At 38.7% G+C, this 15,585-nt stretch overlaps 1 protein-coding gene across 1 annotated transcript in view; it reads right to left on the reverse strand.

Moving 5' to 3' along the window:
* Positions 1 to 15,585, reverse strand: part of FANCM (FA complementation group M) — a 43,103-nt gene that overhangs the window by 20,821 nt on the left and 6,697 nt on the right. The window contains exons 5-11 of the mRNA XM_070931711.1: positions 13,430 to 13,561; positions 11,498 to 11,630; positions 9,867 to 9,983; positions 8,200 to 8,298; positions 7,553 to 7,737; positions 5,546 to 5,752; positions 3,816 to 4,047 (exon numbers count right to left, since the gene is read on the reverse strand). Of these exons, the coding sequence (XP_070787812.1) occupies positions 3,816 to 4,047; positions 5,546 to 5,752; positions 7,553 to 7,737; positions 8,200 to 8,298; positions 9,867 to 9,983; positions 11,498 to 11,630; positions 13,430 to 13,561 (1,105 nt within the window). The remainder of the gene's footprint in view (positions 1 to 3,815; positions 4,048 to 5,545; positions 5,753 to 7,552; positions 7,738 to 8,199; positions 8,299 to 9,866; positions 9,984 to 11,497; positions 11,631 to 13,429; positions 13,562 to 15,585) is intronic.

A 15,585-nucleotide genomic window follows, 5' to 3' on the forward strand; every position in this document is an offset into this window, starting at 1 on the left:
AAAGGAAGAAAGTTAGTGTGTGTGTGTGTGTGTGTGTGTGTGTGTGTGTAGAATAGATCATGTATAGATCCTACAGAATAGATTCTATATTTATATAGAAATATCAAGAATCCAAAAGTGTTCCAATTTTTTTTAGCACCACTGCACTTATAGGCCATATTCAGGTTATTACCCAGTTATACCAGGTATATTCTATGATGGATCCTGTGAGGGAGAACTCTGAACTGTTACAATCATATTCTCTCTTTCTTTGTGTCTTTGGTTGGTGATATAGCTATATCAATTGGTTGAGGTTTCTTCATTTGCTATGAAAGACTCCTTAGAAACAAGCTGAGTGACTGAAATAAGTTTTATTACTTGACCATTTGCTATAAGCATCCAGCCTAAATAATTTTTTCAAAGCACTTTCTGTTTTATGATTTTAAAAAATATTGGCATTTTTCCTTCTCACAAGCTCTGAAAAAAATCACTATAAAAAACCAACAGCTGCTTTTATCTTCATAGCCAATTTAGCCATAAGCAGGTCTTTTAAATAATGGTGTTTTGATTATAAAATTTGCACTGAAAACCAGACAAACAAATGGATCAGATTCAGTCTATAAACTTTTAATGGTCTAATGAGCAGTGGAAGCAGTACCATAGAGGGCTATGCATGCTTTGAAATAATTTAGAAATAGTACTTTGGGCCTTACATGAACAGTCTCTCTCTGCTATTCATTAAAACAAGCATCTTAAAAAAAAAAAAAAAAAAAGCTTGTGTTTGAGCCTGAAAAAAGATGTTGCTCAGTTATGAGTCTGATCTGAGCTACTGTAGCTTTTTTTTTCAGGCTCACATGGAGTCCGAAAAAAGATGTGCGTACTCATCTTTTCCAAATTACATTTCAAAATAATTTTTGAAGGGTACATAGTTTTATTTTATCATACTCATCCACATTCATGGAAAATCATATGCACATAATTATACACATGCATACCCATGCGCACACACAAAATTAGAGAATTATTAGAGACTGCTGAAACGAGTGATGATTCATGCTCCAAGGACATGCAGTGATATTACTTCCCTGTTGCCATCCCCCCGCCCCCCCAAAAAAGAGAGAAAGAGAAAGAGAGAAAGGGAGGGAGGGAGGGAGAGGGAGACAGAATTTTTATAGTTCTAGCCTATCTCTAAAATAGATACTAAATCCTATATATATGCAGAATCAATGCCTGCTGTACCACCCCAAATTTCTCTTCACTGGCCATGTAGGTTGATGCTACTTGCATGTCTTCAGTATCAAGCACAGTAAATTTCTGATTGACAGAAACAGTAGGATTACTATCACTGGCTTGTCTTGTTCAGAAACATTTCTGGTTGCTTTTTTAAATTGGCTAGATGGATAAGGTAAGACTAACTCAAGTTCACCTCAATTACTGGTAAGTACCGTATTTTTCGGAGTATAAGATGCACTTTTTCCCCCCAAAAAAGAGGGTGAAAATCTAGATGCGTCTTATACTCCGAATGTAGCCCCGCCCAGCTTCTCAAACGGAGGTTTCAGAGACTGAAAAGAGCATCAGAAACGAAGCTTCAGAAAAAAAGCCCCAAACAAAGCTTCAGAGGCTTTTTTCTGAAGCTCTGTTTCAGAGGCTTTCAGAGGCAGGAATTTTTTTTTTTCTGAAACAGTTTCAGAAGTTTCAGAGGCAGAAAAAAAAGCAAAAAAAAAAAAAGCAAGGCACAGAGCTCACAACCAAGGAACCTGTTGGTAAAATTCACCTCTGGGAACAGCTGATTGGGGGTATTCCGGGAGGCTGATCCACCTGCCAATCAGCTTTTTTCTTATTTTCCTCCCCAAAAACTAAGGTGTGTCTTATACTCCAGTGTGTCTTATACCCCAAAAAATATGGTACATACAAAACACAGTTTTCATCATACAAATATTAATACCGAGCAATTTTGGCACAGAACTGGAATATTCCGCAGAAAAATAATACCTAATTTATTTATTTATTTATTTTATTGAATTTCTATACCACCCTACTCCCGAAGGACTCAGGGCGGTGAACAGCCATGAAATAAAACACATACATATACAAAATTTAAAATCGAATAAAATAAATTAAATAAATTAGGCTGAATTGATACCCATATTTTAAAATACCCATATTTTAAAATACAGTAAAAAATTTAAAATTTACACTTAAAAGGGAGAAGATTTAGGCGAGGCCAGTTTGATGAAATAAAAGAGTCTTCAGCTCGCGGCGGAAGGTGCGCAGATCCGGAATCCTCCGTATCTCTGGGGGGAGCTCATTCCAGATCGTCGGTGCCCCCACAGAGAAGGCTCTCCCCCTAGGGGCCGACAGCTGACATTGTTTGGCCGACAGCACCTGGAGGAGCCCCTCTCTGTGGGAGCGTACTGATCGGTGGGAGGCTATTGATGGTAGTAGGCGGTCCCGTAAGTAACCAGGTCCTAAGCCATGGAGCGCTTTAAAGGTGGTAACCAGAACCGTGAAGCGCACCCGGAAGACCACCGGGAGCCAGTGCAGCTCGCGCAGGAGAGGTGTTACATGGGAACTCCACGCTGCTCCCATAACCACCCGCGCGGCCGCACTCTGCGCCAGTTGGAGCCTCCGGGTGCACCTCAAGGGAAGCCCCATGTAGAGAGCGTTACAATAGTCCAGACGAGAGGTGACGAGGGCATGAGTGACTGTGCGTAACGAGTCCCGATCTAGAAAGGGACGCAACTGGCGAATCAGGCGAACCTGATGAAAAATCCTCCCGGTCACGGCCGTCAAGTGCTCTTCTAAAGACAGCCGTGAATCCAGGAGGACGCCCAAGTTACGAGCCCTTTCCGTGGGGGCCAATGATTCGCCCCCAATAGCCAGCGATGGTGCCAGCTGACTATATCGGGACGTCAGAAACCACAGCCACTCGGTCTTGGATGGGTTGAGCCTGAGCCCGTTTCTCCCCATCCAGATCCGTACGGCCTCCAGGCACTGGGACATCACTTCAAGGGCATCGTTGGGGTGGTCCGGGGTGGAGATGTACAGCTGGGTGTCGTCAGCGTACAGATGGTACTTCACCCTGAAACCACGGATGATCTCGCCCAGCGGCTTTACATAAATGTTGAACAAAAGGGGCGAGAGAACCCAGAGAGAACCTAATGAAGGAACTACCAAGAAGATAAACAATCAATCAGAAAACAATACCCCTATCAAGGAATTACCAAAAAGAAAAGCACATCCCCACTAACATTGGCATGGGAAGCTACGGTAATTAATTCAGAATAGAGCTGGAAGGGATCTTGGAGGTCTAACCCCCTGCTCAAGCAGGAGACCCTATACCATTCCAGACAAGTGGCCATCCAATCTCTTCTTAAAAGCCTCCAGTAATGAAGCACCTACAACTTCTGAATGCAAGCTCTTCCACTGGTTGATTGTTCTCATTGTTAGGAAATTTCTCCATAATTCCAGGTTGTTTCTCTCCTTGATTAGTTTCTATCCATTTTTTCTTGTTCTACCCTCTGGTGCTTTGGAAAATAAATTGACCCCCCTCCTCTTTGTGGTAGCCCCTCAAATACTGAAATACTGCTATCATGTCCCTCCTAGTCCTTCTTTTCTTTAGACTAGCCAACCTTTGCAAAATTATTTAAATAAATAGCCATCACAGTATTTTTGGCAATGAATCTTGTTGACTATACAAAGAATGAAAGAACTCTAGGTCTTGTTAACCATAAATTTGCCAATCAGTTACACAGGGCAACCTTCCTGTACCTTGTGTGAAAGACAGTTTTTGTTTGTGTGGCAATTTAAACTCAGCAGATATCCTCTCTTCTTACCTGCATTGGCAAAACTGAGAAAATTATTTCGCCCCAAAATGAGACCTTTCTTCTTTGAGCAGGCTGTGGAGGTTTCTGGCTCCTTCTCTGGAGGTGTAATCAGCATACGGTGCATTTTGGGGTTCAGACCGTCTGGAATCATACGTGGGCTGTGCTGGTACAAATGGAGGCCTTTATTTTTAGAAAGAGTTTTCAGAAGATTTTTTCTGTTGGATTGGCTTTGATTGTAAGTCTACAAGAGAAAAAAAAAATGGCACTTTTTTGTAGTAAAACGTCCGATCTGTTCCTAGTTTACACATTCACAAATATGATTTACACTGATTTACTACAATTCCTCTGGGTATCAGCTCATTATCAACCAATTTGCTGTTTTTCACATGCAAACAAATGCCAACATAATATCCTATTTTTCGAGCTACGAAGTGATTTGATAATATTTTTAAAACCTATGTCATGTCAGAATTTATTTGCAGAACTCAGATTATGTCGTCCCAGTATTACCTCATGTCTGATAAAGTTCAGGTGATTTTTAATATCTATTTACTGAATTTATATAGATAAAGGAAAGCAAAGTGTTGGCATAGTCAATAGTCTTAATTAAACCCATGTTAATGTTTTTACTAAATGGCCATCTAATACAATAGCCCTTAAAATGTTCTGTGATGTATGTAATTATAAAGGATTAAACCATGACCTGGAACTCCATAAAGCTTATTGACTGAAGAAACCTAATGCAAAAAGAAGGTATCGTTAATGTAACGTAGTCAGGGTTTATTGGAGCAGAACAAAAAAGCAGCAGCATAATTGAGACTCCACCAACATGTTAAAGATCATGCTGTCCACAATTACTCTAACTTCAATTCATAGCTTTAGAAATCTGATAATGATGTTCTTATTTTATGTACCTCTCTTTATTCTTGCCTAAAGAAAAGAAAGTCAAATCACCTCTCCCCACATTTACTGAACTAATATTATTAAAATAAATAACATTCCTTCTGCTAATTTATTTATTTTTATCCCACTTTTATTATTTTTATACGTGACTCAAGATCGTGAACATACCCAATACTTCTTTCTCCTTCTATTTTCCCCATAACAACAACCCTGTGAGGTGGGTTGTGAGAGTGAGTAACTGGCCCAAAGCCACCCAGTCAGATTTGTGCCTAAGGCAGGACTAGAACTCATGGTTTCCTAGTTTCTAGCTTCGTGCCTTAACCACTAGACCAATGGAAGCAGGTTTTCTGGATATAATCCTATGTGCCTCTAGCAACAACCCTTGTCCCAAGTCCTTCATACTACTGCTAACTTCAGAACCATGGCCGTGAGCCAAGGTGCTGCAGTGGTTAGAGTGCAGTACTGCAAGGCTACTTCTGCTGACTGCAGGCTGCCTGCAATTTGGCAGTTCAAATCTCATCAGGCTCAAGGTTGACTCAGCCTTCCATCCTTCTGAGATGGGTAAAATGAGGACCCAAATTGTTGGGGGCAAGAGGCTGACACTGTAAACCACTTAGAGAGGGCTGTAAAGCAGTATATAAGTCTAAGTGCTAAGTGCTATCACCACCAAGGCAGTGCCAGCATCTGCTAGTTCAACTATTAGTTTCTTTCAACTTTATTTGGTAGCAAGACCTAGGATTTGCATTGAGTTTTTGGAAAAATTTAGAACACCAAAATCCCTGTGCTTAGAATTTGTTAGGCAGTGAGCAAAACTTGGGTTTGGAGTCTCATCTTACTCGCTCTTCCCTTCCTTCAGAAAGAATGACAACAATGCGCCCTTGCCGTTTGCGTCCAGTTCGGCCCATTCGCTGCACAAGACGAATTGGACTTTTTTGAGCATCAAAACAAATGATGAGGTCTACTTCGCCAATATCCAAGCCTTCTTCTCCTACACATGTGGAGACCAATGTGTTGTAGCCGCCATCCCGGAAATGCTTCACTACCTGAAGGAAAATTTAAACAAGCTTTAGCTTGATTCTGGTAGTTCTTAAGAAAACAAATCCATGTAGTAAGGAAATATTATGAGATCAGCAGATATCATAGAATTTGAAATATGGATGAGATACAGAGAACTGAGGATTGTGTACCTTTTAAAGTAGAGGAAGGTATTGAAAGTGGCATTAAGTTACATGGAACAATTGAGGGTTTTTTTAAGATAATACCCCAATGTAAACAGATAGGATCAGTTTAAGTTATTCAACTGTTCAGTCAACTTAGGAGTTGACTTTTATCAATTACTATACTGCTCTATTATAAAACATTTTGTTTTCTACACAATGCATTAGTAATTGATAGTAATCAGAGTCACAAAAGATCCAAAGGAAAGAAGGACAGATATAATGTACACACTCTATCTATGCCACCTTCTTAACCAAATCAAAGCAGTTATAGTGTCGAAATGTCATGTGAACGCTCTAACCCAGTTGGAGACAGGAATAGATGAGCTAATTTTATCCCCCAAAGTCCCAAAATAACCTTAACTTGATGAACAATATTGTGCACACAGCTGAGAAGCTTCATGAAGCAATAACTAATTTATTGCTGAATCAGAAAAAAACTCATAGAGGAGCCCCATAAAATGACTTTGGGTGCAGATTGTCTTTTTAGTTCTCAGTACCCATGGTGAGACAGACAGACAGAAAGTGTTGAGAGCAGATAGGCTCTCCTGATTCTCCAAGGGATCAAAGATGACTGGAGCACCATGTATTTTTAAACCCATGTTCCGTTTGGAGAGGGCTGCTGGAAAGACATGACAGTCATCTGGTTTCTTCTATGGTGATGGAAGAACTTTGAAAGCCTGGTTTTCTGCATCTCAGGCACTTGGGAGCAAGACAAATTCTCAAGGAGCAGCTGATATATGAAACAAAGCTAGGATATTCTGCTTCTCATTACATCTTTATTTCTATAGGAAGAATAACTACTTTTTCTATTAAAAATAAGTAAGAGGGAACAAGTTCTTATTTGAAAAATGCAACAATATTACACATCTGAAAAACACAGAGAGTTCCACGGTCAATAATCACGTGCTTATAACTATGAGCAGGGCAGTTTGTTTTGTTTGTTTGTTTGTTTGATTAAATTTGTACACCGCCCTACTCCCGAAGGACTCAGGGCGGTGAACAGGCACAGAATAAAATAAAATACAGAAATACAAAAGTTAGAAACAATTTAAAACCAAATTAAATAATTTAGCCCAAGACAATTAAAAATCCCAATAATTTAAAACAAATTAAAATTTCAGTTTAAAAATTTAAAAGAAAGGGGAGAAAATTAGGCCAGACCGGCTTGCTGGAATAGGAGGGTCTTAAGAGCACGGCGGAAAATACACAAATCCGGGATCCTCCGTATCTCCGGGGGGAGCTCGTTCCAAATAGTGGGTGCCCCCACAGAGAAGGCCCTCCCCCTGGGGGCCGCCAATCGACACTGCTTGGCTGATGGCACCCGGAGGAGCCCCTCTCTATGAGAGCGTACCGGCCGGTGAGAGGCTGTTTGTGGTAGTAGGCGGTCCCGTAAATAGGCTAGTTATAGGTTTCTGAGTTTTATTCATTTCAAGTGAATATAACTTATATCATGTGATAGTACAGCATAATTTAAGAATCATTCTATAGGTATTGCTATATTACAAATCCATTTTCTTGACATCAGAACTCTGTTTGGGATGATAATTTACAAAATATACTAAGGATAACATTCGTTATACCACGCAGGACAATTTGCATCCCTGCCTCCACCCATTTCATTACCTCAAGCTGTTCCTTCTGTGTAAAACCCTTCGTGTTTTTGCCTGTAGAATGGCCTACAAAAGTCATGACTCTCACAAGTGGGTAGTGATAGTTAAGCATCTCTGCAATTTCCTGAACACTGTCACGGAAGGAAGAGAAGATCATCACTCTGGTATCTGTAGGTGTGACTTCCGATGTAGTCTGATCTATGTAATAGAGAAAGCAAACCAATAAACTATACCTTTGATGAACACATACAGAGAAATTTGATACAAATTGCCCCATGCAGAAACTCCAGTTAATCAATTTCACTGACTAGCATCCTAATCAAGACTAAGCATCATACTGGTAAAATGGAACTAGTAAAGTTTTAAAAAGTATAAAAACAAAGAACACTTATTTTTAAACGATAAATTGTGTCGGACTGAAAGCTGCATATACTGGTAAACCAAATATTAGCCAGTGTTTTAAATAAGGACAATATAAAATGAATGGCAAAATATTAAAGAGCAAATAATCCATAATCATTAGATTCAAAGTAGAAAACAGTAGGGTATAGAATATAAACCCAACAAGGGATTTCCTGTGTAAAATTGAATCGGAGCGTTGAATATTATGTGATTACTTGTAGCTTTTTCATTAGCAGCCGAGTTACATTCTATAGGTACCTTGACGTTTTTTCCAGGATCTGAAATGCTGTAGAACAACATCTTCTAATTTCTTTAATTTGGGATGGCTATAAATGAAAGTCTTCATGTTTTCGGTTCCTGCAAACCCAAAAATTTTAATTTTAGATATAAAAATCAAGACAGCTTTAACTTTAAAAAAAAAAACTCTTCTGTGAAAAGTTAAAATATAATAATAATAAAATATAATAAATATATATATAATCAAAATATAATAAAATGTCTCCTTAATTCTATCATCAAGGAAAAATCCTGTATGATTACCAGTTAGCTGAGGGATTGTCTTTTTCCAAGAGTCTCTACCCATCCAATTCAATCCAGCAGATTGGGCATGCCGCAAATCCCATCAGTCAAAGAGTGCCGAATGGCGAGAATTACAAGATGGGACTACTCTGCTGAAGTCCCTGTTACGGAATATGTTAAAGCCCTGTTTCTTGGTTTTACTGTTAGCTGGTTAACTAACTTTGTTGCTGTATGCATTTTCTGAATGTTTTAACTATTTTATTATTCTTGTTTTATAATTTTAGAATTGCTGTATGTATTTTCTAGATGTTTTGACTCTTTTAAATTCTGTAGATTCTCAGTCATCTAGGTCATGGTTGTCCCAAAGGTGCTTTTTCAGTAGGCAACTGGACTTTCTTGCTTTTTCCTTGAAGATATTTCTCACCCAAGAAGCTTCTTCAACTCTGACTGGATGGTGGGGAATGGAAGGATATATATTCCTTGCGGACAGTTGGTAATTTGCATCCTTTTAAAGGGTCATTGAAGCACTTGGAGGTTTATCTGTGTCCTGAGGGTCACCTGAGTAGTACTCCTGGTTCCTATATTCTGCAATTTTTCCCTCTGAAATCCATTCCTACATCCACCCCATTCAAAGGATGTTCATCCCAAATTGTATAGCTAAAAGTCTGTAGAGATTCTCAGTCATCCAGGTCATGGTTGTCCCAAAGGTGCTTTTCAAAAGGCAACTGGACCTTTTGTTGTTGTTGTTTTTTTCTTGAAAACGTTTCGCTTCTCATCCAAGAAATTTCTCCAGTTCTGCTGATTTGTAGAATTCAGATGTAGAATGTACAACTGAATTGTAAAATACAGTTAGAATTGTAAGCTGCCCAGAGCCACTTAGATGAGTTGGGCTGCTATTGAAATTTAATGAATAAAGGGAAGAAAAGAAATAGATATATTGTACAATTAAGTATTTATAATTTATTCAAATGTAAATTCGAAATAGAGAACTTCAGTTTGGTATAGAGGTTAAAGTATTCGGCTACAGATTGGAAGGTTGTGAGTTCTAACCCTGTCTTAGGCATAAAGCCAGCTAGATAACTCTGAGGCAATCACATTCTCTCAGCACTAGGAAGAAAGCAATGATAAATCACCTCCAAAAATGTTGACAAGAAGACTGTTTGGGGGAAGAGGAGAAATTTGTTAAAATAAATAAGAGCGACATCAAATTTAAGACAAAACAGAGATACCATTTAATATCTGAAAAAAATTAGTATACCCTTAAGCCACAATATTCATACTATATAAAGACAGCCTTCACCAGGAATATCCACGGGTATTTTAAACATATCCTTCAATCCTTAGTAGAGTCATTTGCCATACTGAACAAACAGCACTGCTGTATTTTGAGTAGATAAATTGCCAACCTAGTTCATTGATGTTTCCATTTGATGAAGTTGAATCCAAAAACATGTTTTCAAGCTGGCTGTATAGCATCATGAATTCCTCATTACGCCCAAGTTCATTTTTGGCTCGAGTCATTCCTTAGAAAGAAAAGTAGTTGAATTTAAAAATGTTAAAGTTTAGATATCTGACTTACATAAACTGCACATCAAGCTAGACAGTTTTGTAGTCTGCAGTGAAAATTAATAGTAAAAAAAGAAACCACAGATAAGTGTCCTGGTTAATGACTGCAATAAGTCTTGTCTCTCAGACACAGATAAAGAATAATGCAGTATTACAACAACATAATTAATTCAGTTGGAAAGGACACTGAAGATCTTTTAAGTCAAACTGCCACTGATGTAACTACTCCACTACTATAGTTTCCCTGACAGGTTTCCATCCTCTTTTTGCCTGAATTCTTGTAATGAAGGATAGGCTCATCCCAATTCCCTACTGGCAATTATTCTCCTATGAAGTAACCAGCATTATGACGACGTTCTAGTTCAAATATTTGAAAATAACTGTCAAAAAAATTCCAAAGGTGCTTTTTCAAGGCAATTGGACGTTCTGGTTTTTCTTTGAAGACATTTTGCTTCTCATCCAAGAAGCTTCTTCAGCTCTGAGAATCTCCATAGACAGACAGACAGACAAAATTTTTAGATAATAGAATAAAATATATTCTATACATAAAAAATGTGTAGAAAAACATTTATCTTGGATGGACTTAGGTGAACCAAGTTAAAGAAAATAAGTTTGTGTTGGATGGACACATTCCTCATATTTATGAAGTCTGTCTATCGTTGTATCTTTTAATACAGTCCCATTTTCATTATAGCTAGGAAGCAATTCTATCTACTACTCTGGTATCAAAAATAAAAACCTCTGGAATGAACGATTATAGAAAAGGCAAGACATGAGAGACAGACAAAAGACTCAAGATATAGACCTTATTATGCTAATTCTATTTTATTCAGCCTTACATGAAAGTGTAAATATTAATTTTAATTACTGAATTTTAATTTCCTCAAGACCATCAGTCTTAGATCAGTTGGCGGCTATGGTTCAAGTCAACTAAAAAGCAGTATTTTCTATTTTGTCTCAGCTTTTTATACCCAAAGACAATCAATGGTGCTTCTGCCAGAATGGATGAATTATATATTTTCCCTCTCTGGTAAGAACCGATTGAAAAAACTGAAATCACTGTCAATATATGGATCTTCTACATTACCACATGCCAATTTTTTCCCTTAAAAACATTTTTGTTTTTGTGGTGTTTACACTATTTTCCAAACTAAACAGACTTAATTCTGCCATTTTTAATAATGATAAACATATAAACGGGAGGACTTTCTGACATCTTTAGAAGCATTACAATATATAAATATATTTCAAGTTAATTTATGACTTAGGAAATGTGAAAACAATGGTTTATTCTCATATCTTCCACATGTCTAAATACATTTTGTTTCCAATCAGTTCAATTTATTGTAGTCGTAGACCAGTAGTATAACCAGAGATTTCTAATATTTCTTTAAAATATTTTAATAGACATGTACAATACATCTAAATGCCCATGATTAAGTTGAAATGGGAGTAAAAACAGATTCCTTACCTTTTGATCCATCCATAATTCCACGTAAGAAGGTATGCAATGATCTCATTCCCATTTGCAGTAACAGTTCGTAACCATGATATAAACTAATACAAAGAGCAAAATCTCCCTCTATTGCACCTTGCTGCATTCGCTGGGGAAAAAGACATTTCTGATTTCAGCAACAAAATTATAGTCATACAGATTCATTTGTAACAGCAATTTTACTGTGATTCTACCTACAGTTTAAGTAAATAATGAAGTGAAATAGACTTCCACCGGGGTAACTATCTAGGCACTTTTTATTTCATTTCAAGCTTACTGGGGAAAAAAAAAATCAGATGCTTTGAAAGCTAAAGCCAGGATTAGATTTTTCTCTCACTGCACATCAGGGAACGTATTTTTCTGTTGTTCGGAGACGGTTGCATAAACTGTTGCATTTATACACCTGCAAATGTTCGTTCTGACCAGGGGGGCTTAAAAACACTACATAAATGGGATAGAAAACTGTAGTGAGAAAAAATCCACTTTTGAGACAAATACCGCAAGAATCTGAATGTGTTCAGATAAACGGATAAAGCCTTTGTCTAAAGTCCACAAAAATGTATAAACATTCCATCAGGTGGGCTTTTGAAAAAGTAGAAGACAGTGCTACGTTGCCTTTTTTTTAAAGGCAGTATGGGCACCTCTTTTTCTTAGACATTGCAGAGCTAGATAAGAATTGCTGTAACCCAATGGACATACAGAAAAAGTACCGTATTTTTCGGAGTATAAGACGCACCTACCTTTTTTGGTGAGGAAAAGAAGAAAAAGAAATCTCCCTCTGCCTCTGAGCAATTTTGCCTTCTTGCAGCAAACAGCAAACAGCCTGCTTTACTTTCATTTTTGTTTTCAGCATAGCTTGATTAGCACAAGGGGAAAAAAACCTGCTCCAGCAATTTACCTCTTTGCAGCAAGCAGCAGAGCCCTGCGCAAAACAGCTGAGAGCAAATCAGCTGAGAGTCGGGAGGCCGATCCAATCAACTTGTGCTAATTAGGCTGTGCTGAAGCTGAAAGGAGCTGTTTTTTCTTGCTGTTTGCTTGCAAGGAGGTAACTGCTGTGAGGCAGAGGCCAAAGGGTGGGGGCCAGTGGGTGGGCGGGGCTACATTTGGTGTATAAGATGCACCTAAATTTTCACCCCCTTTTAGGGGGGAAAAAGGTGCATCTTATACTCCGAAAAATACAGTATATTAAAGCAGTGTGGGCCAAACTTTCTGGCTCAGCGGACCAGCGGAGGCGGCAGTTCACGTGTGCACACTTTTGCAAATGCAGCTTTGCGGGTGCGCGCATTCCCCCACCACTTCCATGGCCCGGTTCCAAACAGACCACAGCCCGGGGTTGGGGACCCCTGTATTAAGGGACATTGGAGGTGGAAGTGGAATTAGAACTTTGGTTTTAATTTTATGGGAAATGATTTGCTGTTATTTTGTGCTAACTCTGTGCATGCACATTGGTGCTCTTGGCTAAAGGAATTAAACCTGGATATTGTTTTAAAACATTGTTTTCTCCTTTTCAACTCCATTTTAGTACTTAGATTTTAGTATTCATGATAAATAACTTGGATTCTTACTGAAACAGTTATCTTAATTCTGAAAGGATTTTAATCTAAGCACATTTTCCCCTGTTTGATTAGGTACAAAAAGGGAAGAAAGCAGGAAAAAAAATTATCACCACTTTATCTATTCTTGAGTGCCACTGTGGAAAAGTGCCAGGTGTGTGGGTTTTCCTGAAAAGACTCTGCAAACAGTAAAGTAGGCTGTAGTAACAACTGTGAGAAAAGGCCTAACACCTCCCCCCCCATGGGAAACAGAGGGACCAGTCCATCACATCCCAGACGTGCATTTGAATGTGACCAATTACAAATCTGATTATACAGAAAGAAAACAAATGATATACTTCTAAAGAATATGTACCTCAAAACGTGAAACAGGGTTTTTCCTAAATTGATCTCGTGCTAGAATTATCTGATATTTTGTAAGAGCAGATATTTCATGTCGTGGTAACACCTGGAGTCTAGTTAGCCGACTAGTAAAAATTTCCAAGACCTGAACATAAAACAGAAGACACAAAATGAATTTTTTTCTGTGTCACAAGTGGTTCTACATGGCACAGAGAAACAATTCGCAGTATGAGCTATCTCACAGCAGGTTGAACCAAGTAGAACTCAAGGCTTTGAAAGAAGAAGTGATTTAATCTCTTATATTTTAATTGTTGAGAAAGTGGAGAAACAAGTCAGCTTCCTCCATTTTTGCATGACCCCAGAAGGTCATTCAGCAACTTTCTCAGAACAAATGACCAATATTTTTCAGTGTGTTAATGGTGGGGCAGTACGTGAGAATGAGAGTGTGATACTTTTGAGGCAGTGTTAAGCCCCTGGAAGACAAACTATTAGCATTCTCAATTTATCACCATTGATTGCCTGAAATTGCAGTTACAAAATTCAGGCATTTTGTCACTGAATTCCAATGGCACAATTGGGGGAGAGTGGGTAAGTTAAAGACTGCATTCAACTGCATTCAACCTGCAATTAAATGTTATGCATCCTGAAATCCATGAATCCTTCTGCTTTTTTTTTTTAAAAAAAGATTTCATTTGATGCAGCTATTGCTTCCTTAAAATCTACACACTGCACATAAAAAAGCCTATCCAATCCATTCTAGCAAATAGGATAAATTCATGAATTTAGATGCCTTAGGACTTCTAAACAATAATTGGATTCAATCTCTTTTTTGGGAGAAGGAGAAGTATTAGTTAAGGACTAATACACCATTCTGATCCCTTATAATTTTCTTTTCAATTCCATATGTGGTCCTTCTTTCATTTCCTTGACTGGGAACAGAACTATTAGTTAAGTCCTTAACTAATAAGGACTTAACTAATAGTTCTGTTCCCAGTCAAGGAAATGAAAGAAGGACCACATATGGAATTGAAAAGAAAATTATAAGGGATCAGAATGGTGTATTTTTTTTTTTATTATTTTTTTATTTTGATTTATATGCCGCTCTGGAGACTCAGGGCGGCTTACAATGCGTTAAGCAATAGCCTTCATACTTTTGTATATTTATACAAAGTCAGCTTATTGCCCCCACAAACTGGGTCCTCATTTAACCTACCTTAGAAAGGATGGAAGGCTGAGTCAACCTTGAGCCTGGTAAGATTCGAACCTGCAGTAATTGCAGGCAGCTGTGTTAATAACAGGGTGCTTTAAACCACTGTACTACCAAGGCTCTTATACCAGCTACCTTCCCTTTAAGGCTGCTGTCAGAGCAGAGTGATACAAAGGTTATACAGATAATCCTCAATTTATGACCACAGTTGAGATAGAAATTTCCATTGCTAAGCAGCGTGCTTGTAAAGCGAGATATCACATGACCACATTGCTTAATGATCCCAATCCTGGCACTCCTGGTTACTCTTGTAACTCCAGATGTGTGGGATATTAAGCGGAGGGAGGAATGCCACAGAGAGATGGGAGGCTTGGCACAGTCTGCATGAGAGATGAGGGACAGTGTATTTATTTATTTATTGTTTATTTATTGGTTCGATTTATATGCCGCCCTTCTCCAGAGACTCAGGGCGGCTTACAATGCGTTAAGCAATAGCCTTCATACTTTTGTATATACCTGCTTAGTAGGGCTTTTGGCCACCCCTAAGCGGTGTTCTTTTTTATACAAAGTCAGCTTATTGCCCCCACAATCCGGGTCCTCATTTTACCTACCTCGGAAGGATGGAAGGCTGAGTCAACCTTGAGCCTGGTGAGATTTGAACTCGCAGTAATTGCAGGCAGCTGGCAGCTAAGTGCTACTTAACAGCACTTTAGTCCGCTGCACCACCAAGGCTCTTGGTGTAGCGAAACACAGGGATATTAGGGATAGAATTTGCTGCAGCTCAGGGGATTCTTGGAGCACTGTGGATCTGAAGCTGCAAGAAACCCTGGAGCTGAAGCATAAGGCTACAGCCAGTCTTGGAAGACTCAGCCACTCCACAGCTCAGCTCAGTATACCCCAGCCCAGCTACATTGTGCTCCATAGGCGTTGCCGCACCCAGCTGACCTTTGCCATTTTCTTGC

This window comes from Pituophis catenifer, unplaced genomic scaffold (assembly GCF_029215685.1).
Source record: "Pituophis catenifer annectens isolate HBS135680 unplaced genomic scaffold, rPitCat1.0.hap2 SCAF_1, whole genome shotgun sequence".
Taxonomy (NCBI): Eukaryota; Metazoa; Chordata; class Lepidosauria; order Squamata; family Colubridae; genus Pituophis; species Pituophis catenifer.